The sequence below is a fragment of the Podarcis gaigeae genome (genome assembly GCF_964106915.1).
Source record: "Podarcis gaigeae genome assembly, chromosome: 16".
Taxonomy (NCBI): Eukaryota; Metazoa; Chordata; class Lepidosauria; order Squamata; family Lacertidae; genus Podarcis; species Podarcis gaigeae.
The window spans coordinates 38,167,223-38,194,165 of NC_139693.1; the positions used below are offsets into that span (position 1 = coordinate 38,167,223).

The window sequence follows — 26,943 nt, forward strand, 5'->3', positions numbered from 1 at the left end:
GGAGCCTGGCTTGGTGGCCATGAAAGCTAGAACCACAATGGCAGTTTTGGCCAATATGCAAGAAATTGCTACTGAGAAGATCAAGCCAAAAGCAGTTTGTCGAAGGAGGCAGGTGACTTCCTCAGGCTGGCCAATGAAGAGCAGAGCACAAAGGAAGGAGAGCAGGAGGAAAAGGAGGAGACTATAAGTGAGGTTGCGGTTGTTGGCTTTAACTATGGGAGTATCTCTGTGCTTTGTGAATATTTGAAGCACCAAAGCTGTGATGAAGGAAAAGAAGAGGGCAAATGTGGCCAAACTGATCCCCAACGGTTCTCTATAAGACAAGAATGTTTTGTCTTTGGGGAGGCAGCCATCCTGTTCATTGTTTGCATATTGATCTCCAGGGCATTCTGAACAGTCGTCCATGTCTGAAAAAGAAAAAGAAATAAACATCTTATTTTTAAAAAAGTTATTCTGTCCCCAATTGTCACAATGCATCTAAGAGATGCCAGAATGTATATTTGCTACTTCCATACTGTTTTCCAACTAGAGAAAGGAGCTTCTGATGCACAGGTAAAATTAAAGTGTGTGATGCATTCCTTACCCTCCTTGTTTGAGATCTTCCCTTCTGGACACGGAAGGCAATCATAGCAGCAGAATGGCTTTCCTTCCTTCTTGTTCTTTCTATAACCTACATGACAATTCTCATTACACAGAGAAGTGGGTTGTGCCTGTTCATAAATGAAAGAAGGAAATCGTTTGGAAGTTTGCATCTCACTGACCTATCTTCTAATAGTAAACATGACGGTTAAGCAATAGATCTTAAATCCAGCTCTAATTGTAGCATTGGAACTTTGGAGCTTCCTATAGGTTTCTTGTTTTATCTGAAGATGATCTTAAATTCAGCGCTAATGGTAGCATTGGAGCTTCTACCATTATTCCAGTACCTTTGCCTTTATGCAAACCATATTGGTATGTTTTTGAACTTCTTCAGAGATTGGCATGGTTTCTGTGAACATTCAGTTTATCATTTAACTCTGCAGCCAATGCAAAGGAATGTGTTTTGTATGTTTACCAGAATGCTGCAAACCAATGAGCAGCTTTCAATAATGAATTGACTGTGCCTGGAGTAATTGTGGGGTACAAATTAGGGCTGTGGAACAGATTTGGCCAAATCCCAGGTTGAATTGGGGTGATTCTGAAGGAAAGGCAGTGTGCTGGACCCGGGGGTAAGGTACCGTGGGCGTCAGCAAAGTCCACACGAAGAGGGGCGAGGTCCGAGGCGGAGAGCCGGGCGGGGTACAGGAACGCTGGAACAGGAGGCCGAGCAGGGAACAGGAACACCGGATGGTCAGGAACAGGAGGCCGAGCAGGGAACAGGTGCACCGGATGGTCAGGAACAGGAGGCCGAGCAGGGATCAGGAACACAGGAAGGTCCGAAGCCAACAACGACGTTGCTCCCACAACCTGGGGCCGGGCTGACTGGGCTTTTATCCTCTTCTAAGGCCAGGGGCGGTCCCGGCCCCCAGGAGCCCCGCCTCCTCTGACCTTAAGGCGAGCACTCCTCCTGGGAGCAACCAGTTCCCTTCGCCTCTCTGCCCTAAGCCTCTGCAGATCAGGAGAGGCCGAAGGGTTACTGGGCCCTGGAGGAGGCTCACCTGTAGCCACTGAGTCCTCAAGCCCCTCTGGGGCCAGAAGGGTTTCACCTGGGGCCAGCTCCTGGTGCTCTGCCACAGGTGCAGGCTCTTCAGCATCTAGGCCTTGCCCCAGTTCAGCCGGCCCTGGAGGCGGGAACTCCTGTGCAGGCTGGGATTCCTCTGGTTCGTCCTCTGAATCGGAATCCCAGGCCATCACAGGGAGGCAGCATCTGCAAAGAGCAGCACAGAGAGTTCCTTGCAACAGAGCTTTCAAATAGCCCCACACTGCACTTTTCCAAGCAGGGGGACACAAGCAGTCAAATTGAGGAGGACTGAGTCTGCTAGTGAGTAGAGGTTCCAATCCGGTTGGTTGCAGGGGTCTTCTTCACCAGTTGGTTCCAAGCCAGATTAATTTTTTCTACTTTTGGCCATATTGTCTAGATAATAAACCTAGAAATAAGATAGCTTTCCTTTTATCAGTGCTACAGCCTGATATTTCCTTCACAGATCGAGTCTGATTCTGATAATTGATGATTCAATGTGTTGCAATGAGGCAGTTTTTGGAAACTGTGCAAAAATATGGAGAAAACCTTGAATAAATTCTTACCTGGTTGAACCAGTTTGGCCACACAATAACATCATCATGAATGGTTAACCTCTTTTCTGGGGGAGCTTGTGGGTCCATTGTTCCAACTTTGACTCTCAGAAATGACTGATTTGGGAATGTGACCCAATTTATTATATCAAATCCAGCTACTAATTCCCCATTTTGGTCAAAGGAAACTTCTTCCCCAGCACTATTATTAAATGAAACTCTTCCCAGAAAGTGGTGGACCTAAGTTTGAAGAGGAAAAAAACAATTAATGAAGTTGCCAAAAATGATTAAATATTATTAATATTCGTACAAATAGAGTGCTTATCTTTAACATTTAAGAGCTATCGTTTGGAAGACTTCCGGGTTGGCGCCTCCAGCAATGGCTGAATTCCTCTGATCGGGAGGAATTTGCTTCATGGAATTTAGGGTCTGGCCGCGACGGCAAAGGCGGGGACCCACCAAAAATCACAGGCGGGAGAAGCCTGTGAACGTGGGATTTGGCTGGCACCTTTTGCGCCTCCCCTACTCGTGGGGAAACCCGGTTTCGGGGATCCGGAGCAACGTGGGGTGAGTGGCGCGGGGCTTCGAATTGACTGCTTCTTTCACGGAGTGAAGCTGCATAGCTGTTGTCGGAGAGCGCTGACTTTTTCCTGTGGACAATTTGATCTTAAAACAACTACCCGTGAGTAGAACGGAAAATTGGATTTTTAAACGTCTTAATTTGGCACTGAAACGGGGAAGTTTAAAACAGGAAGTCCGCCTTCCCCTTTTGTAAATAGACTGAAGCAAAGAGGCTGCAAGCTAAAGTCTTGGAAAGTCTTCTGTAAAGGATTAAACCTCCATCGGTTAAAATCATTAAACCCCCCCTTGGAAGCAGGAGAAGAGGGCGAAAATTTTGGATGGTGTAAACCTGCAGGAGAGAGAGTGAAGAAAGATAAATTACCACCGGAAATGGGCTGCTAGTAAGACTGACGTTTTGGGAAAGTTCATTGACTGTGAATAAAACGTATGTGGACAGATAGCAAATAAGAGAAATATATTGTTTCCATTGTTTCCTTCTGCACTTAAAAAGGAGTAAAAGTAACCGAAAATTGAAACTAATTTTGTTGCTTGAACTGTGTTTAAAAGGATTGATACAAATGATACAAAGTTTCCCTCTAGAGGGAGACTTTGAAACTGTTACAGGAGTGGAGCTGCAGAGATAAAAAACTGTGAGAACCAGGGATTGACCTTGGATTGGTAAGAATGTCGACAGAAGAAGCCTTAGTGATTGCATTATGCAAGATAAGTGCTTCATTGGAACAGCTTCATAAGAAGATGGATGTGATGACTATCAAAATTGACAATTTGGGACAAAAAGTGACTGATTTGGGACAAAAAGTGAACATCTATACAGAAACTATTCAGGAATTGTTTCAGGAATCTACTTTGACATGGCAAATTGTAGAGAAGGGAAGGGAGAAAGTTGTTGTTGAACCTAAAGTAATACAAGTGGAGAGAGTCCCAGTCTTACAGAGGCAATTTGATGAATATAAGTTGTTGCCTTCTATGACTAAATTTAGAGAAAATCAGATTTTGAGGATTGGAACCTTGCTTGGATTTGAGAAGGAAAGTTGGATAGATTCCCTCATGCAGGGATGTACTGGTCTTTGGGATTTGGACTTGGGCCAGGAGGAGATTGGAGTTGTGGGGACTTTCAGTTTTGGAGGGATTTTGAAACACGTCCTGAAACATCTTTTGGACTATAGTGCTAATTACGGAGATTTGGCTGACCTGTCGAGAAGGAATAAAAACATTGCTAGGTTGGAGCCTCCCCAAGATCTACTCCTCGGCATCAAAGGAAGGAAATTAAGAACAAGATCAACAGAAGACAAAGCAAAGTGCATGTATAAATCTGAAGAAGATCTGCAGAAGGGGCTTGGAAAAGAGTTAAGAGCCTCGGACAGAAGATCAACAGGTTGATGGACCATATGGAATAGACGGAAAGGACTGGCAGAATCCGAGACCAGGGAGAAGAGATGGTGGAAGAAGATTGGAAAAAGTTTAAAGTTTATTTATAAAAATATGGTAAAATTAATGAGTGTTAGAAAAATGTTGGAATGAAATTATATGGCTTTAGTAGAAATGTTATAAGGAGTTAAGTATAAATAAGTATTATGGTATTAATGGAAGATAAGGTTAAAATAAGTTAAGATAATTATATGACAGAAAATAGAGAAAGAGGGAAAGGAATTGCTGAAATAATTAATAGAAGTGGAATACAAAAAGGGAGGTGAGAGGAGGTCGATGAAACGAGGGAATGAAAGATAGGGCATTGAAATGGTATGATGTTTGTTTTTTAAAAAAATTATGTTTAGTTTAATGTGTTAATGTTGTGTTGTGCATTGTTTATATATTGTATTGTATTGTATTGTATTGTATTGTATTTCTTTTGTCTTTTTGTCTTTTTTCTTTTCTTCTTCTTTTCTTCTTTTTTTGTAAGGTTTAAAAATAATAAATATTATTTTTTAAAAAAAAAGATAAGTCTGTGGGTTGGGCTAGTCTGGTGTGAGAGAGTGAGATAATTTGTTAAGAGGAGTCAGTTAGATAGTTGAGATAATCAGAAGGTATAGGCTGGTAAAGAAACTAAAGTTAAGGTACTGACAGGAATATTATCTGAGAAACCATAAACTTGTTAATGTTTGTAAAATAAACTTGTTGGGGTTTTTTTTGTTCACTGTTAAAAAAAGAAGAGCTATAGTTTGTGGTCCATTTAAAAGTTGTACCTTAGTGTTTTTCTTTCTCTTTTTTTAATGAGTTTCTTCTTCAAAAATGGATGGAGCTAAAAAGGAAAAAGGAATTAATGAGCAGTGCTGCTTTCTAGAAAAAGATGTGCTGGAACTCACCACAAACACCTCCCTCGTTCCCTTGGAATAGCAATGGAGCCCCCCTGAGAGGGGAGAGAACTGAGCTCCCCTGAGTTCTGGCTGAAAAAAGCCCTGCTCATGAGCATATACAAAAGAGCAACATTGTGGAACACAAGTTTCATTTTAAATGTTTTGTGAAGAATACTTTTAATCGTAGCAATGTTTATTGTGGTGGTAAGATGTGGTTCTTTCAAGAATCACAGTTAGTCTTGGCCTAAATTTCATAGAACTTAGACCACAAATATTAGACAGGACGTTCCTTCAGATAGCAGGATAAGCTGTGTAGTTAAGCTGCTCATCACTTTCCAGGGATACATTGTACAAATAGTGGTAGCATTATATCGTGTACCTAGCCATCTATAGCCATATTTTGCTATTCCAAGGACAACTGAACCAACTTTAAAGTGATGGCAGAATTTCATCCATTATGTTATCCTAACCATTAGTGGATAGTCATTTCCTCCTCAAGAGGAAAGAGGAAAGCCACTACCCCAGCGTCATAGCGGAGTCCTGGCCACGTCACACCCGCCAACCAATCCAGTCAGCCGGGGAGGGGGGGCGTGACTTGCTGCATTGAAGTGGCCGCGTGGCTCGGGATCGCCTTCTTGGTTTCAGGCCTTCATTGTGGCCTTAATTCGCCCATTAATCTAAAACACTGGTGTCCATGTGTTTTATTATTCAACAACTGGGGGAGGGTTCAGGGCATTGACATGCAATGAGTTTCCCCTACTGAAACTCTATTCCAAGCACAACTGAACCCACTTTATGTGATGATAGCCTTTTAGTGATGGCAGCATTTCATCCATTATGTTATCCTAACCATTAGTGCATAGTCATTTCCTCCCCGATAGAAAAGAGGAATGGATTTCCCTTACTGACAGAGGTATTCAAGATAAATGCCCCCTTTGGCTGAGCTCCAGAGTTGATCACAGACATCTGTATTAACTGGAAGACAACATTACCTGCCATGGCTGTTGTTCTGTAAGTTTCCATCTTTCTCCTTCTGCCATTGCTCTGCAATTTAATTTGGTGGACTGCATGGTGTGCAATGCATGTGCCAAAATATAGATTGCATTGTAGATGCTGTAGCTGTGGGCTGTCATGCTCGTTTCAAAAACAGACCCAGGAAGGCTCTCAATATTCTCCTCCCCAGTGCAGAATTTGCCATTTTTCTTCTCTGAAGAAGGGTTGGAAAAACCACAATTAAATGCCTTTTCCCAGAAAACCCTGAGAAAACGATCTTCTTTTTCCAAGGTAGGCTTTCTCATCTGAATAAATTTCTGGAATCCTGGAAGATCCTTAGAGTGAACTGCAAAGGATAGAGCCCCATGGAGGAATGTGATGTCCCAACCTCTTTGAAAGGGAAATGAGGTGAAATCCATCTGGGCTATCATAATCCAGATTTTTCTATTTCCTTGTATTGGCACATCATTCATTTCTGCAAGCCTGGGTAGCGTTCTCATTCCCATAATTGTATGAATTTCACCATGTACAACCACAGCATTGGCAGTGCTTCCTACAATAATGTTCAATGTTTTTGAACCTTCTTCCACCATTTCATCAAACTCACCAGAAGAGGTAACCTTAGGGAAACTTTCTATAAAATCAAAGCAGATACCCTTCTGGGCAAACATGGGGAGAACATTTTGTACAACTCTCTCTCCAGTGTCATCATGGAGTTGAAAAAGCACACCAATCCACATCCAACGAAAATGCAGCAGTAACTGGAGGAGCCCCTCGTATTGCTGAGTACCATCTGGGAATATCCAGTGGGTGAAAAGGGTTTGAATGTCATTATTTGTCACTGGAGAAGAGCCATAGATGAGCTAAAGAGGGTCATTGTTAAAATCAAGGGAGGAAAGATGATAACAAATGATGATATCAAAACACCAGTTACAGATAGGTAGCCGTGTTGGTCTGCCATAGTCAAAACAAAACAAAATAAAAAAATTCCTTCCAGTAGCACCTTAAAGACCAACTAAGTTAGTTCTTCGTATGAGCTTTCGTGTGCATGCACACTTCTTCAGATACACTGAAACAGAAGTCACCAGACCCTTCTATATAGTGAGAAGGTGGGGAGGGGTATTACTCAGAAGGGTGGTGGGATTGGGTGATTGGCAGATAGCTGTGATGAGCCTGTTGACGACTCTTAACGACAGGTCATGGTTTACAAGCTATAAGGAACACCATTTCAGATAAAACCACAGTGGACTTTGCCACCAAACTCTGCCAATTTGTCCTTACCCACAACAACTTCAAATTCGGTGATAACCTGTTCCTTCAGATCAGCGGCACAGCAATGGGCACCCGCATGGTCCCACAGTATGCCAACATCTTCATGGCGGATTTAGAACGTTTCCTAAACTCCTACCCACTCAAACCTCTCTTGTACCTGCGATACACTGATGATATTTTTATCATCTGGACACATGGTCAACAGACCCTGGACACCTTCCACCAGAAATTCAATGATTTTCACCCCACCATCAACCTAACAATGAATCAATCTATGCAAGAAATACATTTTTTGGACACTACTATAAAAATACAGGATGGGCGCATAGACACCACCTTATACCGTAAACCAACTGACCGACAAACATATCTACATGCCTCTAGCTACCATCCCAAACATACCAAACAGTCCATTGTATATAGCCAGGCACTACGTTACAGCCACATCTGCTCCAATTCTACAGACAGAGACTCTCACCTAAGAGATCTACAGCAAACCTTTTTAGAACTAAAATACCCAGCAGATGAAGTTAGACAACAGATCAACAGAGCCAGACTGATACCCAGAGAGAACTTGCTGCAGACAGACACAAAAAAGAAAATAACAGAACACCTCTAGTCATCACATACAGCTCCCAAGTTAAAACAGTACAACGCATCATCAGAGATCTACAACCTCTCCTGGACAATGACAGTTCTCTTTCTCAAGCTCTGGGAGGAAGACCTTTCATTGCCTACAGACAGCCACCCAATCTTAAACAACTCCTAACCCACAATAATACTACAACCAGACTTAACACGGACACTGGCACCAGAGCCTGCAATAAACCCAGATGCCAACTTTGCTGCCACATACACCCGGACAACACCATTACTGGCCCCAACAACATCACACATACCATCTCGGGACTATTTAATTGCTCATCGTCTAACATTGTGTATGCCATCAAATGCCAACAGTGTCCTTCAGCTCTCTATATTGGACAAACAGGCCAAACCTTACACCAAAGAATAAACGGACATAAATCCGACATCAGGAACCACAAGACAGAGAAACCAGTAGGAGAACACTTCAATCTCCCAGGACATTCTATACAAGATTTCAAAGTAGCTGTTCTATTACAAAGGAATTTCAGAAATAGACTGGAAAGAGAAGCTGCTGAATTGCAACTTATCACCAAACTTAAAACCATGGAGAGACCTGGTCTGAACAAAGACATTGGATTCTTATCTCATTATACATGACAAAGCCATTTTTCACCTTCTCACCCCTTGCTTTTTCCTGTAAGACCTATTGCAGTCGTTAAGAGTCGTCAACAGGCTCATCACAGCTATCTGCCAATCACCCAATCCCACCACCCTTCTGAGTAATACCCCTCCCCACCTTCTCACTATATAGAAGGGTCTGGTGACTTCTGTTTCAGTGTATCTGAAGAAGTGTGCATGCACACGAAAGCTCATACCAAGAACTAACTTAGTTGGTCTTTAAGGTGCTACTGGAAGGATTTTTTTTGTTTTGTTTTGTTTTGATCAAAACACCAATTAGACTCAAAACCAGATTTCAATCTCTATTTAATTGGTATATATGAACAAGGGGGGATTCCGATTTTTGGTTATTTCTGTTAATTTAGAATTTGTGGTTTGGGGAAATACTTGGATATTAATGTCTTTACATCAAATAGAACAATTATGCAGTTATGTTTGTGGCTGAATTTGCTGCCCTTCATATCTAAAGGAGGATAAAGGAAAGAACAGGTAAATAAATGCTTGTTCACAGAAAACCATGATAAAGCTTTCTCATCTGAATAAATTCCTAATACTGATTCCTTGAGTTAACTGCAAAGGACAGAGAACTATGGAGGAAACCTATTTCCCACCACCTTTGCATGGGAAATGATATGAAATCCATCTGGACTGTTCTAATTCCAATCTTTTGATTTGGTTTGTATTGGTGCATCATCTGTTTCTGCAATATTGGACATCCTTATCATTACCTTAATATTGTGATTTCCATTATTCACACAACTCCTAGGGGCCGAGGAGGTTTCGTCCACACCAGTGTATTTTTTGAGGGGGCTGAGCCCCCTCAATATTCAAGGGGCATTCAGTTCCTCATGGCATCACACACATGACGTCAAGGTGTCATGTGACATCACGCGCATGAAGTCATGATGTCATGCTGCACTGCACATGGGCCCCCTCAATCCTCGTAAGAAGATGGCACCTCTGCAGGATCCCGTCTGCTTGGGTCTCCTTCCAGTCAGGAGGGGAGAGATCTTCTAGAAAGAGAAGACACCCAAACCCGTTAAGAGGGCTGGGTGATCCCCTGGGGCTGTTGTGCTATTTGGGGAACCTCAGGAGTGGGATTGATAGAAGGTGGGGAAACTGACCGAAATACTACCTCGTATAAGAACCAAAGTCTGAAACTGTAAAACTTATGCAATGTGGTTTAAGAAACTGAAGTAATGAAAAATGGAAATGAGCTGATTGTTTACCAATTGTAACATCAAACTGAAAATAAGGAACTGCCATTTTAAATAAGCTGTACGTTCACTACCTTGTTTTGAAGCCCGTAACATCCATTAAATTGAATATTAATAAGTTAACTGTTTCCTGAAAGAACTTTATCTCCTGATACATCTATTGTCTTACCAACTTTATTCTGCAAAATAAATATTTCTTATTTGTTCAACATCTGCCTGAAGTTGACCTTTACCTCACACACACTAGATAACCCATGGTGGTTATAGAGTTTTACAGAGGGGAATCTGCTTCAGAAGGATTCAAATATCATTTATTTCTGTTAATTTGGAATGTTAAAGTTATCTTGGGAAATATATAAGTGATTTTTCAGCAGGCATAGCAAACACACAGTTGTGTTACCTCAGGCAGCAGATGTTTCGTTACAGTCCTGCACAGGAGTAAAGTCTCCAATGAGGAATTCTTCCACCTGAGTTTTTAAGGAGGTGTGGAACTGAAGCAGAAATATTTTCCACAACCTGCATTTTTGGTTGATAAATACCAACCTATGCCCACTATTTGCCATTACCTTGATATTTCATTCCGCAAGATGGTGAATCACAAAAACATTCAATTACCAGCATGCAACCCAATGAGTCTTAGTCAGAGACAACTGTAAACGGCTTTCATTATGATCCATGTTCCATGCAGACCTCTTACTCTTGGCATCTTGTACATAGACAGGATCGTTGACATGTGGAGACATAAATCAGAGTTTGGCCCCCCAATGACCACCTTTGGAGTCTCCTGAACATCACACTTGTAGTTGGGGAGGAGTCTTTCTTGGCTAGAGAGAAGGTCCATGGAGGCTTGGTAGGTCCAGCTTGGACTGAAATGGCTGTTATAGATGTGGAAACCCAAAGACATATTGGGCAAGATTTGGGGATCTTCATTTATCTCCTTTACAGCAAATGCCAAAGCCAGGATATGCTGGTAGAGTTGTGTCACTGGCCTGTATGGAGAGCGACATAGTGCGTAACAGTTCACCTTTACTAAAATGTGTGGATATATTGAAACACAAACCTGGATGTTTTGCTTCCTTGAACATCTAACTCCTAGCATGGCTTTCAGTCCTGCTAAATGCAATCATCCATGCCCAGATACATGCACATGACGCCACATCTCACATGGAGGTGCCTCCACCCCACTTCACCCACCTCACCAATGCCTGGCCTCCTGGGGCTACACAGTGGTGGTGTCTTCTGGTGATAAACTCTGTGAGCTCACAAGATCTTAGGAGATCTCACTAGGCACCACTGTGGCAGCCATGGCAGCTGTACAATGGCAGCAGCAGGAATTCCCTGGCCCAAGGCAGCTGTTTCTATTTACCTCATGGCTGGTCTGGCCCTGATTGCTACTAGTTCTGTTCTATGGAGGAGGGGGAGGAGAAAAGTCTGGTTAATGGATGGTTAAAGTCTTACTAGATGGTCCTGGTTGCGGGCAGAGTCTCAATCAGGTTCCCCCACACACCCTTGCGTGGGTGGAGCTATTGCACACATGCCGGGGTGGCACCACAATTGCCCAGGGCTATTGCCCAATCATCTCAAAGGGTGATAGTGGGGGAAATCATAAAAGTGGCAGCGTGAGCTGTGCCAGGCTCCTGCCTCGTGCTGCCCACCCGCCCTCCCTTTAATTTAGATCGTTTGGCCTTGCTTTGAACTTTGGTTGGTTGCCCGGCTTGAGTCAGGAGCCAGGTAGGAATTTTTCCATTTGGCAAATTGGCACGGGCCACTTGGTCTTTGCCCACCTCTTAGCAATCATCACAACTTTGTAAGCTTTGGTGGTTAGGCATTGGCTTATGGAGAATGGGGGAGGGGAGGTTGGCCATCGCCTGCCCCTCCAGTGTCAAGGGTATTCCGTTAAAGGAATCCGGGGCCTGGTTCCTGTCCGAAGTCTGCTTGAAGGGTGAGGGCCATGCCAGGCCGCTGGGAACACCAGGGGAGATGCAGGCCGGTTCCCCTGAAGGAATTTCCCTTTGGGTGGTTTACCCTTACAGACTTCCTGCAAAGGGGGCAGGAGTCAGATATAGTCTTGCCAATGCCTAAGCCAATACTGCTCTCATTCCTATAATCAATAAAGTTGTGGCCAAATTTTTGCCCAAAAACCTTAAACAAAATATTCGTGTCCGTGTGAATTTATTTATCTTAATGGGGTGTCTGCTTGAGGGTCTAGCCACACAACCAAAAACTTATAATAAGAATCACCTCAAATCTGAATGAATTACCACTTGGCTTTGATTGAAGTCAAATATTAAATAAGAAATCCTTCGCTCACCATGGTAAATGAGCGGAAAGCCTTAACAAAGTGAATGGGGATGTTACTTTTTATGCTGCCTTGCAAACTTTTTAAAACAACTGAACACTGGTATAAGCCTACCATATAAGAAGAAACATGTTATCACACACTGCAGAAGTCACTTGCTAACTCCCCCTACTCATCAAAGGACACTAAGTCACCAGCACTGTTGTTGAAGGAGATACTCCTCAAGAACGAGTGCAGCTAGGCAGAAGAAAACAAAGGGAAAGTTTAAAAACGCAGAGCTTTTATGGATTTTAGAAACAAGAAGCTTCTGACTAAAAATTTTCTTTAATCAGCTCCACAGATTTTCTGTTGGATTCAGGTCAGGACTATTCAACACAGTTTGTGGCATTATATTCTGCATTAGATTAACTTTCTAATGATCTACTTTTGAAGTTCATTCTAATGGTATACTGTTCTTATAAGCCGTCAAACCTTAGAAATACACTTTTTCCTAAAGTTTGCCACAATTTTGACCACTAGTGTAATGAGCATCACCGTCATCATATGTCAAATGCAGAAACATATTCATTACAGATATACAATATGATTTTTAAGCACACACAGACGTGCACACAGACACACACACACACAGACACACACACACAAACTTCCTTACAGAATATCATCGAAGAGTTCAGTTGTAGGAGGTTCATTGAAGGCTATGCTTGAAGTTATATAGATTTGAGACATAATACCAGCAATAACAACATCTCCAGACTGGAAATATTTGTGAAGAATAGGAAGAGGGTCACTGATGGAACACAGAGCAACAGCAGCCTTGCACTCATCTGGAGGAAGCAGCACTGACGCCAACATCATGGAAAGTACCATCCTGCACAGAGTATTGTAGGAGCAAGAGGAAACTTGCACACAGTCTGAGGCAGCAGCACAAATACCAAGATTGCAAATATTACCATGTTGCAGGGATTTTTTTAGGCGATAATTCATCTCTTTGCACATTGTCATCTGAGTGATACTGAGCAGCAAAGTCTCACCGGGATGGTTACGAAAGCCAGATTTTTGCAGAGAAAAGAATCAGTGATCAGTCTGACAGAGCCCTTGGTGTAAGGCCAAGCTCTGAACACCACAGGAGATATTAATAGTATCTTCAAGTCTTGATTCGTAGTTTTCATGCAGCTACTGGAACACCCCAGAGAGTCAAAGAAATGATTGTGATTACATTGATAATTACAGGAGACTTAATCAGCCTCTCAGTGATTTGGGGGTGGGAAGCATGTTTCAGCAAAAAGAGAGAGAAAGGGTTACCCAGAAAACTACTTAAGATGAAAATATAGAATAAAAAAATAACTGCTTTGCCGTTAATTGTTCAAAGAGGTAGAACAAACTTTTGTCATGGTCTGGGTTACGGGCAGTCAGAGTTCTGACTTGGTATGTCAGGACTGGGGTTGAGGTCGGGAAGCAGGAATCAGCAGTCCAGGGTCAGCAGTCCAGGGGTCAGGAAGCCAAGAGTCCAAGGGTCAGGAAACCAGGAGTCAGGAAGCACAGCTAGGTGGGTAGTGTGTTGCTGTAGCAAAGAGCCAGAGGGAACTGCTGGTCTTATATACCCCTCCTACCCTTTGCCACCAGGTGCTACGAGTCTTCCGTCAAGAATCACCTGTGCCCTTCCAGGCGAAACTCAGGAAGGCCCCAATCCTGCGAGGCCCTACCAGTCACAGGGCCTGGCTCCTGCATGCACTTCTGGCAACTTTGCACAACCTTTAAATCAAGTCCATTATCCATTTTCATCAACCCAAATTCTTATTACATTAACTAACACCGTATGGACAAACCATAATTTTTAGCTGAGAACCAGTGTGATGTAATGGTTAGAGTGTTGGACATGGGAGACCAGGGATCAAATCCCCACTCAGGCAAGAAGCTCACTGGGTGACCTTGGACAGGTCACAGACTCTTGGCCTAACCTACCTCACAAGGTTGTTGTGAAGATGAAATTGGGAGAAGGAAAACCATAGTATATAAATGCTATATAAATGTAATAAATAGATAAATATGCAATAATGCAATCTGTGAATTCAGTGATTTAGAATCTTTGTCTATGAGCTTTAGAATGCTTGAAACACTACCATAGCAATCAATTTTGAACAAGTTATGTCCAAAGGGGAAATGCTATAGCATTCTTTGTATCATGACTATTCTTAATTCTACAGTTTTAAAGATTGTAGGCTGTGGTTTTTTAACTAAATCAACCTCCACCAACTTTTGAGGCCTAAAGCCAGGCATAGGCAAACTCAGCCCTCCAGATGTTTTGGGACTACAACTCCCATCATCCCTAGCTAACAGGACCAGTGGCCAGGGATGATGGGAGTTGTAGTCCCAAAACATCTGGAGGGCCGAGTTTGCCTATGCCTGCCTAAAGCTTTATTGTAAACAACATGGTTGATCTTGTGATCTTATGGGGCACTTGATCTGAGAGGTGACCTGGATCCTCATCTCCCACATCCCCCATGGGCCATAGGTGACATGGGGCTGGGGCAGCATACCTCTCCATCATCTGAGATCACAGGGACATCAGAGAACCCATTTTCCTCACATGAATGATCAGCTGCTCATTGGGCCTGAAACTCAGCAGACATGGTGCTCTGCAAGCTCCTGCTATCAGCTGATCTTTGGGGCCTCACAGTGCTGCATATGGAGCTATGCAAGGCCCCCCAACTCAGCTGATCTTACATATAGAGCTATGCAAGGCCCCCCAAGAGCTGGTTGTTGGGGTTTCCATAGTTTCATGAACACAGCTTTGCAAGCCTGAACTATCAGAACATCATCAGCACTTGTAAGCACTTTGCGCAGGGATTTGTAGGTTCTCCTGACAGCTGAAATGTTCTTCAGTCCAGCCACTCTGTATCTGCCCTACATGGAGAAGATAAACTCAGAGAATCTGGGTCTCATTTGTAGGTAGATGAGGACCAGCGGGTAACAAATATCATTCAATTGTTTTGAAGCCCCACTTGGAAAAGTGACAACTTCACATTGTGAAGCCAGATGGATGTGTACAGACATGTGTATCCACAGGTGGGTGATGGAGGAAAGCATTAAACATGCAACCTCTTAATTGTCCATAATGTTCTTAATTGTCCATAATGTGCAAAGGCATAATGTTCTGCCATGTTATACAGGCTTTTGCAGCTACATTCTGAGATCAGCAGCCTTTCTTGATTACATATAAATAAATACAATATAGCATTTACCTAAATATATAAAGAATAGCCTCAGCAGAAGTTACATGTTTCACACCTATGATGTGTCCCCATGATGGGATACACCTTTAGCACCTTACGAATGGAAGATCAGTGTATTGACAGGATAACAAATTGACAGAACAACTTTATGGGGTTAAAAACTGGTCTCAGCTTTATTGATTACAGATGTAGGTTTGAGGCTTTTTCTGGGAATGAAAAAGATGAAAAGGATGAGTGTTGAGAAATACAAGGAATTACTTTTTCTGCTTTTAATTCAATAAATGCCAGCAAACCATGCAAAAATTAAAACCATCAAAACAAGTTGTTTCCTATTTGCTCCTCAGAATTAAGTGGTCTTTGCTGTTCAAGTCAGGCCTCAGAAGAATTATGTACAATTTGGGGGAAAAGATACAACCCAGCAAACCTGCGCTGGAGGCCAAGATGCAAAAGACCTCCACAGCCACCATCTGCTTTCCTTTGGTGCTCAGATAAGAGGGAACAAAGGACAGCCAAACGCTGCAGAACACCAACATGCTGAAGGTGATGAACTTGGCTTCGTTGAAACTGTCCGGCAACCTCTTGGCCAGGAAAGCCATAGTGAAGCTGACCATGGCCAGGAATCCCAGATAACCCAGGACAGAATAAAACATCGCGACAGAACCTTCGTTGCATTCCACAATGATTTCCTCCAGCAGAGAGTTCATGTCCACATCTGGGAATGGAGGAGCCGTACAGAGCCAAGCAGCACAAATGCTGGTTTGAACGGAGCAGCAAGCAAGAAGCACAGAGTTTGTGAGAGATTTCCCCACCCATTTCCTCATCCTGGATCCTGGTTTGGTGGCCATGAAAGCCAGAACCACCGTGATGGTTTTGGCCAAGACACAAGACACAGCAATGGAGAAGATGATGCCAAAAGCAGCTTGTCGTAAAGAGCAGCTGACTGGGTGAGGCTGGCCAATGAACAGCAAGGAGCAGAGGAAGCAGAGCAAGAGGGAAGTGAGCAGAGTGTAGGTGAGGTCCCGGTTGTTGGCTTTGACAATGGGAGTGTCCCCATTCCTCGAGAAGACGCCAAGTATCAAAGCTGTGACCAGAGAAAAGACCAGGGCTAAGGAAGCTAAAACGAACCCTAAAGGTTCTGCGTAGGAAAGAAAATGTTGGCGTTTGGGGATGCATTGATCTCTGTTCTTGTTTGGAAATTGGTCATCTTGGCATTGGAAACAATAATCCATATCTGAAACAATGAGTGAAATATGAGTTGTGACAAATAGGGCATTAATTAGTTAGTGAACGTATCACAGATAAGTGAATATTGAAAACTGTTTGTACAATCTCCTGTCATTATGCATAATCCACAATAGGTTCTACAGTCTTTCATCTGCAGTTAATGATCAGAAACATGGCCTTTGGTTGTGCCCTTAGTTGAGTTGGTCACACCCAGAGAGATCTTCATGGTGATGGAGGCTTCTTGAGAACTGCCACTTTGGGCTCAGAGGCTGGGCTGAGGACAGTTCTGGGTAAGGAGATCATTTCATGCTTTTTTCTGGCTCACACACCTATACAACAGATAACACCAGACATATTCCACACCTATTTCCACAGATCTCACTTGTAAAAGTTCTGGATCTAGTTTCCCCAACTGTCTCTTTTTTCTTCCAGATATCAGTGCAGCTGCTCTTCTGTTTAGGAGTACTGAACTACTAATAGAGGTAAACAGTTGAAATAGACATCAGGAAGATTATACAAAATAGCAGATGATGTCTCCTACCCATTTGATTCGAAATCATCCCATTTGGACATGACGCACAATCATAGCAACAAAATGGCAACCCCTCCTTCTTTTTCCTGCTGTAGCCTGGCTGGCAGCGATCATTACACAAGGCAAGGGGCAGCACCTAGCCATAAAAAGAGGAGAAACTGTAGCTCTCTTGTGCCTTGTGAACAACACAGTTTTAACCAAAGAGAAGAGATCAGCTAACTGATTAACATTATTCCAGAAAGGCATGTTGTATGCGTAGATAAACTGTAATGTAAATTTTGGGAGTGAATGAGAAGGGATACTGAATTTTTCATCTGCATAAAGATGGAGGAGTGAGAGAGGACAGGGGAAGGCAACAGACTTTGAAATATAGGGAGTTAAAAAAGAAAGTAAAATAGGAAGCACATACATTAGGCTCAGAGAAGCACCGCAAGACAATCAATCTTCTTTCAAAACAAATGGGCAACTTATTCTCTCCTTGTCTTCTGAGCTGGAAATCTCACTTGGTTCAGCATGATTTACTCCTACATTCATGTGCAAAGTATTAAAATGTTATACTGAAATCCTATATATCAGGGATGTGGAACCTTTGGTCCACCAGATGGTATTGGACTCCCCTCAGTCTGAAATCAAGCCTGGCCAATGACCAAGGAGGAGGAGAGTTGGAAGTCAACAATATTCCATATGCAATATAGTGGAATATATTACCATTCTATACTTTCAAACCAGAACTCTAAAGAAGAAAATATCTACTTCTCACCTCATGTACGATGGTAAAATAACATGGGTTATACTTAAACAATTTGCTTATTAATGATAAAGAATATCTACATTAACCATTTTATTTGTATTCTTAATATAAATACCTCATTTTTTAAAATCCAATGGTCCCACCTGATTAAAAGCTCTGTGCCATATGATGGCTTCCTCATCCATGCTGAAGTCTACATATTGTGAGTCTTGTGGAACTATCTTTCCTACTTTCATTCGGGAGAAGGTTTGGTTTGGAAAAGTAACCCAGCTAATAATATCAAATACACTTGCTAACTCCCCATTCTCATCAAAGGACACTAAGTCACCAGCACTGTTGTTGAAGGAGATACTCCTCAAGAACGAGTGCAGCTAGAGAAAAGAAAACAAAGGGAAAGTTTAAAAAAGGAGAGCTTTTATGGATTGTAGAAACAAAAAGTATCCATCAATATATTCCACACAATGGAAAGTAGTCAAAAACTGTGCAGTCCACAACATTTGGAGCAAATAGTAATATTTATCGCAAGTACAGCTGGCCTGCCACTTGCATGAGGGTTCAGTTCTGGGGTTCGTGTGCAAAGGCAAAATGGTGCCATGTCAGGAAGCCCTGGAACTGCCCCTCCTGCAAGGTGGGTGTGCAGGGAGAGAGGGAAAACAAAATGGAGAGCAGCTCATGGTGGGTTTTCCCTGATCTCTATTTGTTTATTTACCAACGTAAATAAACCAACGTAAAATGAACTTAACTTGCAGGCCCACTATAATCAATGAACATCACTGGAAGGGAGTTAAAAAATAGACCAGTCAACCACATTTGAAAATAGCCCTATATGTTCCTCTTTAGTGCAGAAACAAATGCAGGTTCTAGAAAATAGTGGGTGTCAGTGGACGGAATGGATGGGCAGTCATGGGAAGAAACAAACCTTAATTGTTTCAAACAAATTCTTAATTTTTCATAATTCTCATTTCTCCTGCTCAACTTTGCAAAGGTTTATTCTGAATAGGAAATCTCACCTGCCAAGGTTGCAGTTTTGGAGGATCGAGCCCACCTCTGCCTGCCACCATTCTGCGTTTTGACCTGGATGAGTGCATCTGATGTAAAGAATGTGCAATGGCATAAACCGCATTATAGATACTGTAACTTTGGCCAGTCATGGTCATTTCAAAAATATGCCCAGGAAGGCTCTCCAGACTCTCATGACCAGTGCAGGTCTTTGTGTTTTCCTTGTGCCCATTAGAAGCAGAAAATAAACAGTTGAATGCCTGTTGCCAAAAAGCCTGGAGGAACCCATCTCCATTTGGAGAGTTGGGGTTCAGGGTCTGAAGGAAGTCTTTAAATCCCTGGACTTCCTCTGTGTGAATTGCAAAAGACAAGGCACCATCAAAGACTTGTATATCGTAATACCTTTGCATTGTTTCTGAAGTGAAAGCCCATTGGGCTGTCAAAATCCACACGGTGCCTGTAGACTTCTCTGCAACATCTTCAGCTAAAGAATAGAAATATTGCATCCATTTCACAACTGTAATGGTCTGAGGTTCTGCGCACAGAACCAAAATGTTGACTTCTGAGGCCACCAGGAAAGAGGACTTGGCCTGAAAGAGTTCCAGGGAACTGAAATTATCTAGACCCTGAGATATGGCTGGTAGTTTTTCATTGAAAGCCGTACAGACTCCATGCTGGGAAAGCATTGGCACTAAGCTTTGCATAAAGGTCTCCCCATTTTCATCATCGGATGCCACAATTCCTACCCATGTCCACTGGAAATATAGAAGTAGCATGACAATCCCTTCGTATTGATATTTCTCATTGGGCACCGTTCGGTAGAATGTCTGGGGCGGCAACTCTGGGCTTCTCACTGGAGCTAATACGCAGTAAGCAATCTGGAGGAATAAATCAACCCCACAAGAATTGGAGAGTTCTAGCATACGGTTATAAATAAAGGCATCAAGTTTTTCTATACTTTGCAGTGATGTACACCACTAAAATAATTCAAGATCTGGACCTATACCCACAGGTTTTGTTAGTTAGGAAGAAAGAAGCACAGCTCAATGAAATGGTGGAGGGATTGTCTGTTCAGAAACTCTTTTGTACTTGGACATTGTCATATATTTCATGAGAGGGGAACCTATAGCTCTCCAGAACTTCCTGGACTCCTTGGCCATTGAGCAAAAGTGGTCAGGGCTAGTGGACAAAATCAGGACAAGCAACTCCCTTGTTTAGTTGGAATAATAATAATAATAATAAATTTTATTTATATCCCGCCCTCCCCAGCCGAAGCTGGGCTCAGGGCGGCTAACAACACTAAAACAGTGCAACATTATAAAAACATTATAAAAATTAATTAAAATCAAAATTGATGGCAACCATAAACTAAAGTTTTGTAAAGATTGCCAAAGGAGGGAGTCAGGCTGCGCCCCGACCAAAGGCCTGGTGGAACAGCTCTGTCTTGCAAGCCCTGCGGAAAGATGTCAAGTCTTGCAGGGCCCTTGTCTCTTGTGACAGAGTGTTCCACCAGGTTGGAGCCGCAGTCAAAAAAGCCCTGGCTCTAGTTGAGGCCAGCCTAACCTCTCTGTGGCCTGGGACCTTCAATATGTTTTTATTTGAAGACCGTAAGTTCCTCTGTGGGGCATACCAGGAGAGGTGGTCCCGTAGGTACGAGGTTCCTAGGCCGTATAGGGCTTTGAAGGTTAAAACCAGCACCTTAAACCTGATCCTGTACTCCACCGGGAGCCAGTGCAGCTGGTATAGGACCGGATGGATGTGATCTCGCAGTGAAGACCCCGTAAGGAGTCTCGCTGCGGCATCCTGCACCCGCTGGAGTTTCTGGGTCAGTCTCAAGGGCAGCCCCACATAGAACGAGTTACAATAATCCTGTCTGGAGGTGACCGTTGCGTGGGTCACAGTGGCTAGGTCAGGGCGAGAGAGGTAAGGAGCCAATTGCTTAGCTTGGCAGAGATGAAAAAATGCCGCCTTTGTTATAGCTGCAATCTGCACCTCCATGGAGAGGGAGGTATCGAAGATTACACCCAAACTCTTAGTGGACGGTGCTGGCACTAATTGCACCCCCGCAAGAGATGGGAGTTGCCCTATCAATCCCATATCGTCCCGTCCCAGCCAGAGGACCTCTGTCTTCGAAGGATTTAACTTCAACCGGCTCCCACGTAACCATCCAGCCACAGCTTTCAAGCATCTGATCAGTGTGTCTGGGGCCGAGTCAGGATGGCCATCCATCAACAGATAGAGTTGGGTGTCATCAGCATACTAATGGCAGCCCAGCCCAAAACTCCGGACAAGCTGGGGGAGGGGGCACATAAAGATGTTAAAAAGCATCGGGGAGAGTATCGCACCCTGGGGCACTCCACACACCAAGGAGTGGCGGGATGACAATTCCCCCCCAAGCGCCACCCTCTGTCCCCGAACAGAGAGAAACGAGCGCAGCCATTGAAGGACTGTGCCCTGGATCCCCACGTCAGCAAGGCGGTGGTCCAGGAGTTCGTGATCGACTGACAGGTCTAGAAGAATCAGCAGCCCCAACCCGCCTCGATCCAGCTGCCTGCGGAGATCATCTGTTAGGGCGACCAGAGCCGTCTCGGTCCCATGACCAGTGCGGAAGCCAGACTGGAATCAATCCAGAGCCGATGTTTCATCCAGAAACCTACCAAGCTGTTCAGCAACCGCTCTCTCAATCACCTTACCCAGGAATGGAAGATTCGAAACCGGGCGGTAATTGGATAGATCTAGAATCATAGAATCATAGAATCATAGAATCATAGAATCATAGTGTTGGAAGAGACCACAAGGGCCATCAAGTCCAACCCCCTGCCAAGCAGGAAACACCATCAGAGCACTCCTGACATATGGTTGTCAAGCCTTTGCTTAAAGACCTCCAAAGAAGGAGACTCCACCACACTCCTTGGCAGCAAATTCCACTGTCGAACAGCTCTTACTGTCAGGAAGTTCTTCCTAATGTTTAGGTGGAATCTTTTTTCTTGTAGTTTGGAACCATTGCTCCGTGTCCGCTTCTCTGGAGCAGCAGAAAACAACCTTTCTCCCTCCTCTATGTGACATCCTTTTTTATCTAAGGGATCTAATGATGTTTTCTTTAAAAGCGGGCGGACCACTGCCTCCTTCAGTTCCCCTGGGAATGTCCCGGTGCCAAGGGACAAATTGATGATATCCCCCAGGGGGCCCCGCACCTCGTCTGGACACGCTCTAATCAGCCAGGACAGGCACAGGTCAAGAGGACAAGTGGTGGGCTTTCCAGCTCGGAGGAGTCTGTCCACATCGGCTGGGGATATCCGGTCAAAGTGGTCCAATACTGGACCCGAGGACAGTTGAGGGGCCTCCAGTTCCTTTATTGTATCCAAATTGGCAGGGAGGTCATGGCGGAGCAACAGGACCTTCTCCACAAAAAAACTTGCAAATGCCTCACAGCTGTGTGTCAAATTATTTAAATTTGGCTGTCCTTCGAGGGATGTTAAAGACCGAATTATACTAAATAATTGTGCCGGGCGAGAGCTAGCGGATGCATTGGAGGCTGAGAAGTAGGACTTCTTAGCGGCCTTCACTGCCATCTCATAGGTTTTCATAAAAGCCCTATAAGATGTTCTTGAAGCTCTGTCACGGGCACCCCGCCATACTCGCTCTAGCCGTCTGAGGTCCCACTTCATTTTCCGGAGCTCCTCGGTAAACCAGGGAGCCCGGTTTCTGCGGGGTCGCAGAGGGCGCTTCGGTGCAATCTCATTGATGGCTGCCAGGAGCTGGGTATTCTAGCCCTCAACAAGCTCAGTCAATGAGTCGCCAGGGGGACAAAGGTCCTGCAAGGCTTGACGGAATCTATCAGGGTCCATTAGCCTCTGCGGGCGAGCCCAAATCGGCTCGCCACCTAAGCAGGGTGGGGGTGGAACGTCAATCCTGGCTTTCAGAGCATAGTGATCAGACCATGGCACCTTCATCGAAGGAAACATGATCACATCTATACCGACGCCAAAGATCAAATCCAGCGTGTGGCCTGCTTGATGTGTGGGGCCCGAAACAAACTGGGAGAGCCCTAGCGTCGCCATGGAAGACACCAGGTCCAGAGCCTGTGAGGAGGGAGTGGCATCAGCATGGATGTTGAAGTCCCCCAATACCAATAGGTTAGGGAACTCCAAGGCTCAGTCGGCCACCGCCTCCAGCAGGCCTGACAGGGTGGCTGCTGGTGCGCTAGGTGGCCGGTACACCAGCTAAACAGCCAAGCTCACCTCGGAGCCCCACACTAGGCCAACAAATTCAATGCCGGGGATCGATGGCGATGGTAGAGCCCTGAAAGAACAATCTTCCCACAGATTGGAAGGGGTACGAGCATATCCGTATCTCCATCCCCTTCGCCTATGACATCTGCCCCCACCGCCATACCTCCCTCGCCCCTCCACAGTAGGAATCCCAAGCCTCATACTCGCCTCCATTTACAAAATATAAAAGCTAACAAACAAAAAACAATTACACCAAAACAAAACCAATCCCAACCCCACTCAACAACCATCCCACCCCAACCCAAAATAAAACAAAACAAAACAAAAATACATGGATAAAAACCACAGTTTATGGTGGTACAACAAAGTAAAAAGTAAAAACACTTTTAAAACACTTTAAAATATATAAAAACATTTTAAACATTTGCTGCTGCAGCAAGAGTGTCCTTAAAGTTGTGGCGGTGGTGAGTGTGGGCTCCGCCCCCCGGGCCTGGTGGAGAATGGGCTTGCAGGGGGAAGAGCCCTCCCCACAAACTCACGGCAGAGCGGCAGCAGCAATCTGCAGAGCGGGAACCATTCTGATGAGACACAACTAGGGATAGGAGAGGAATTGAGTTCAATGAACATCTTAATAATTAAAAAAAAAACCACCTGATTCACAATTCCTGAAACAATTTGTGAGCCAAAATGCAGCTATCCTCTGACATTTGTACTTCTCTGAATTTTGCAATTCACTTCTCCAACCAAAAGCAAAGCTTTATATTAAAATGACACTGGTCGCAAAAGTGAATACATTAGTGAAAATGAAATAAAAAAGTATATTACATTAGGAGAAATAGCTGGGAAATCTGTGGATTAGCCAGAACTACTTACAAAAATGAGAGAAATGGACACTTGAGATGCTGATGAAGTTTTGTGAAGCCTTTTAGAAGAAAAAAAGGACACATGCTTGTGGAACTGAAAAGGGTAAAAAGGAAAGAAATCCATTTATGGCTCACAATGTGCATCTCCAGCAGTTGTTGGTGGGGAGGAGTATCATAGTTGCTCTGACCTCTTGCAACTGGCCTTGTGCAGCTTCCTGGGAGCAGGAGGAAGACTCCTGCTGCTGCATTTGCCCAGTTCCAACCTCCCTGCTGCTTCCCAGTGACACAGGGGAGACAAAGTCTGGCAAGTACCAAAGCCCCTCTCCTCCAACCACTACTGCAAAACTCCCCCAGATGCTTTTGTATCAGTTATATTTTTAACTTTCACCTCCTTTTTAGGAAAAATGAGCCAAATTAAAAGAAAGCATGGACAACTCAGAAGATCATTATTGTACCCGAGGCAAAAGAGCTTCACAGTCCCCACATTTACTATACCTGTGGAATCTTGTAGATGCCTAAGACAGTAGCCATGTGGAGAGAGATGTCAGAGTCAACTCCTCCAATAACAGCAATATTTTCTTTTTCCTTGTCACATTTGAAGTTGGGGACAATCCTTTCTGTGATGGACAGATGTTTCAGGGTGTTCTGATAAGTCATCCTTGCATTTAAGTAGCTATCATAGACGTGGAACCCAAAGGTCGTATTCGGTACAATATTAGGGTTCTTGTTTATTTCTTTCACAGCAAACACCAGGGAGAGGGTATGCTGGTAGTACTTCAGTATTTCTCTAATAAAAGAGTTATACTGTGTGTCAGAGGTATTCTCATCCTCTTCTTCTTAAGCACATAGGTAACTTCCTAGCTCACATGCATGTACATAAGTTGCCACATCCTCCTCTTAACTCCTTACTTCCTTTCAGCAACCAACGGACACTCAATGGATGAGAAGTTCCCAAGTCAGAAATTCTGACTGGTGCCTCTCAGATAGTAAGTGTTTGGTGTAGATAGATAGTAGAGACTAGAGCAGATCAGGTGGAACAGTATATATTCTTTCAGTTACTGAGCTTCCATCTTTCCCTCCTTCAAATAAAATTGTGGCTGTACAAAAAAATACTGCCGCCAATGTTAGTCATAAGAGAAAGTCCATTGTCATGAATAGTATGAATGTTAGGCCCAGAGCAAATGGAAGAATTCGCAAAGCATGATATGCTGCCAAGCGAAGCAAAAAACGAGTTTTATCAAGAAAGATTGTGTGACTGTGTCCAAAAACATTGGTGTTGTTTCCTGAAAGCAACAATCTCCTGATAACAGGAAGAAGTTGGCAATGGACAACACTAATTTAAAAAAACCCACTGACAAGAACAGGGAGGAGCTGGCAAAGGGACACGGATGTGTGATAAAAGTTTGGAAAATACTGTCTGTCTGCTTTGAAGTACAACTGCGAAGGGTTTTCTTGATGGTGGTCCAGGAGGAGAGCAGGAGGAAAACAGTGGAGACAGCGCCCCTCTGCAGACAATCCATGGACGGCAATGGGAAAGAAGACTATAAAAAGGACCCCTTTGCATGTCCTCAGTGCTGCTGGGACTAGCGCTACAGCTCGACACCCACAGCTCTTGCATGAGGCTTGATCAACCCACATGAAGGGCCTTGTAAGTATGGATGAATGAATGTGTGAGAGTTTGAACCTCTTGCTACCAATGTATTAATGTATACTTGACTATATGAAATAAATGTTACATGAAAGGTGTGTAAACCCAGATCTGGTCTCCGACGTGTGTTATTGAAAGTCCTATAACATATGGGATATCACTTGTCTCTCCGGATTGCAAAAGAACCAAGTTACCATGGTTTGGTGACATAAATGGCACTGTGAGCAGGATTCTGAGAATGGGTGATATATACGTATTGAAGGATGACTAAATAGAGGATTAGTAGACCAGAGTATTTTAGGTGTATTAATTTCAATGGGTCTCCTTTGCATATAACTACGTTTTGATACTTTGTTTTGCAAAAACAAGTTGGCAACTGCTGTTTTTATTACCCAATATGGTACATAGGAGCAGGTATAATATAAAATCTATGATATCCATGTGTCACAGCATCTGTGTCTGTCAGATTAAAAGAGAGTGATTGTGAAAGTGAGGATCAAGCTTTGCTGCAAAGGGAAACAGACATTAATGGTGTGAAAGGAAACACAGAGGGAGGTTGAGGATGAAGTTGGGAGAAAGCAGTGAGAGCCATGGGATCAGATGATGAGAAAGAAGAACAGGCAGAAGATAGAAAGCCCAAGAAGTGGAATAAAGCAACAAAGAAGAAGATGACCAGATGACAATGTAAAGAGAAGAAAATAGATGTTTAACATTCCTACCTGACAAAAGTCACATGGAAACATGTTCTGAGCATGACACTGTATGCTTGGTGCACTTGTAGCATACATGAGCTCACCAAGGGTATGCTATGAAAGATAGAGTTTTTTACTTACAAAAGTTCATCTATAAGCTTTGTGTTTGGGTGCTCATGGAAATCTATTTCTTCAAATACAAAGCCAAAATAGGTAACAATCCCTCCAATGATTAGGTCCCCTCTCTGATAATTCTGGTGTGGAAGCTGGAAAGGCTCCATCATGGTGCATCTAGCAGAGTGTTCCTTGCTCTCAGTTGGAGGCAACTGTAGCCACAGGAAGAGAAGAATCTGCAGCAGAAATGTTTCTACCATCTTGGGGCCAACAGGGATGCTGAAAGTCATATTTGTATCTCATCTACCAGAAACTGCATTGCAGGAACATTCATTTAATGACTCTGGATTATTTTGATAAAGGGAAAATGCCAATGATCTGATCCATGAAAACCTGCATGTTCGAAATTTCCCATCAGGGCTCTGAATGACACAGGATTTATTTTATATACACTTCTGCACTCTGATATTGATTGTGTTCATGGCCTGATAAAATGTACATGGGGTTTGGCAAGATGG

The 26,943-nt window shown here is 43.6% G+C and overlaps 1 protein-coding gene and 1 long non-coding RNA gene across 4 annotated transcripts in view; one reads left to right on the forward strand and one right to left on the reverse strand.

Moving 5' to 3' along the window:
* LOC310834283 overlaps positions 1 to 26,943 on the forward strand; it is a 285,003-nt gene that overhangs the window by 239,233 nt on the left and 18,827 nt on the right. The window lies entirely within an intron of this gene.
* On the reverse strand, positions 15,700 to 16,599 carry LOC310834442 (vomeronasal type-2 receptor 26-like; the record flags this gene model as incomplete). The annotated part of the gene is made up of 1 exon (XM_083717929.1): positions 15,700 to 16,599. The coding sequence occupies one exon, from the start codon at positions 16,597 to 16,599 to the stop codon at positions 15,700 to 15,702; it is 900 nt and encodes a 299-aa protein (XP_083574055.1).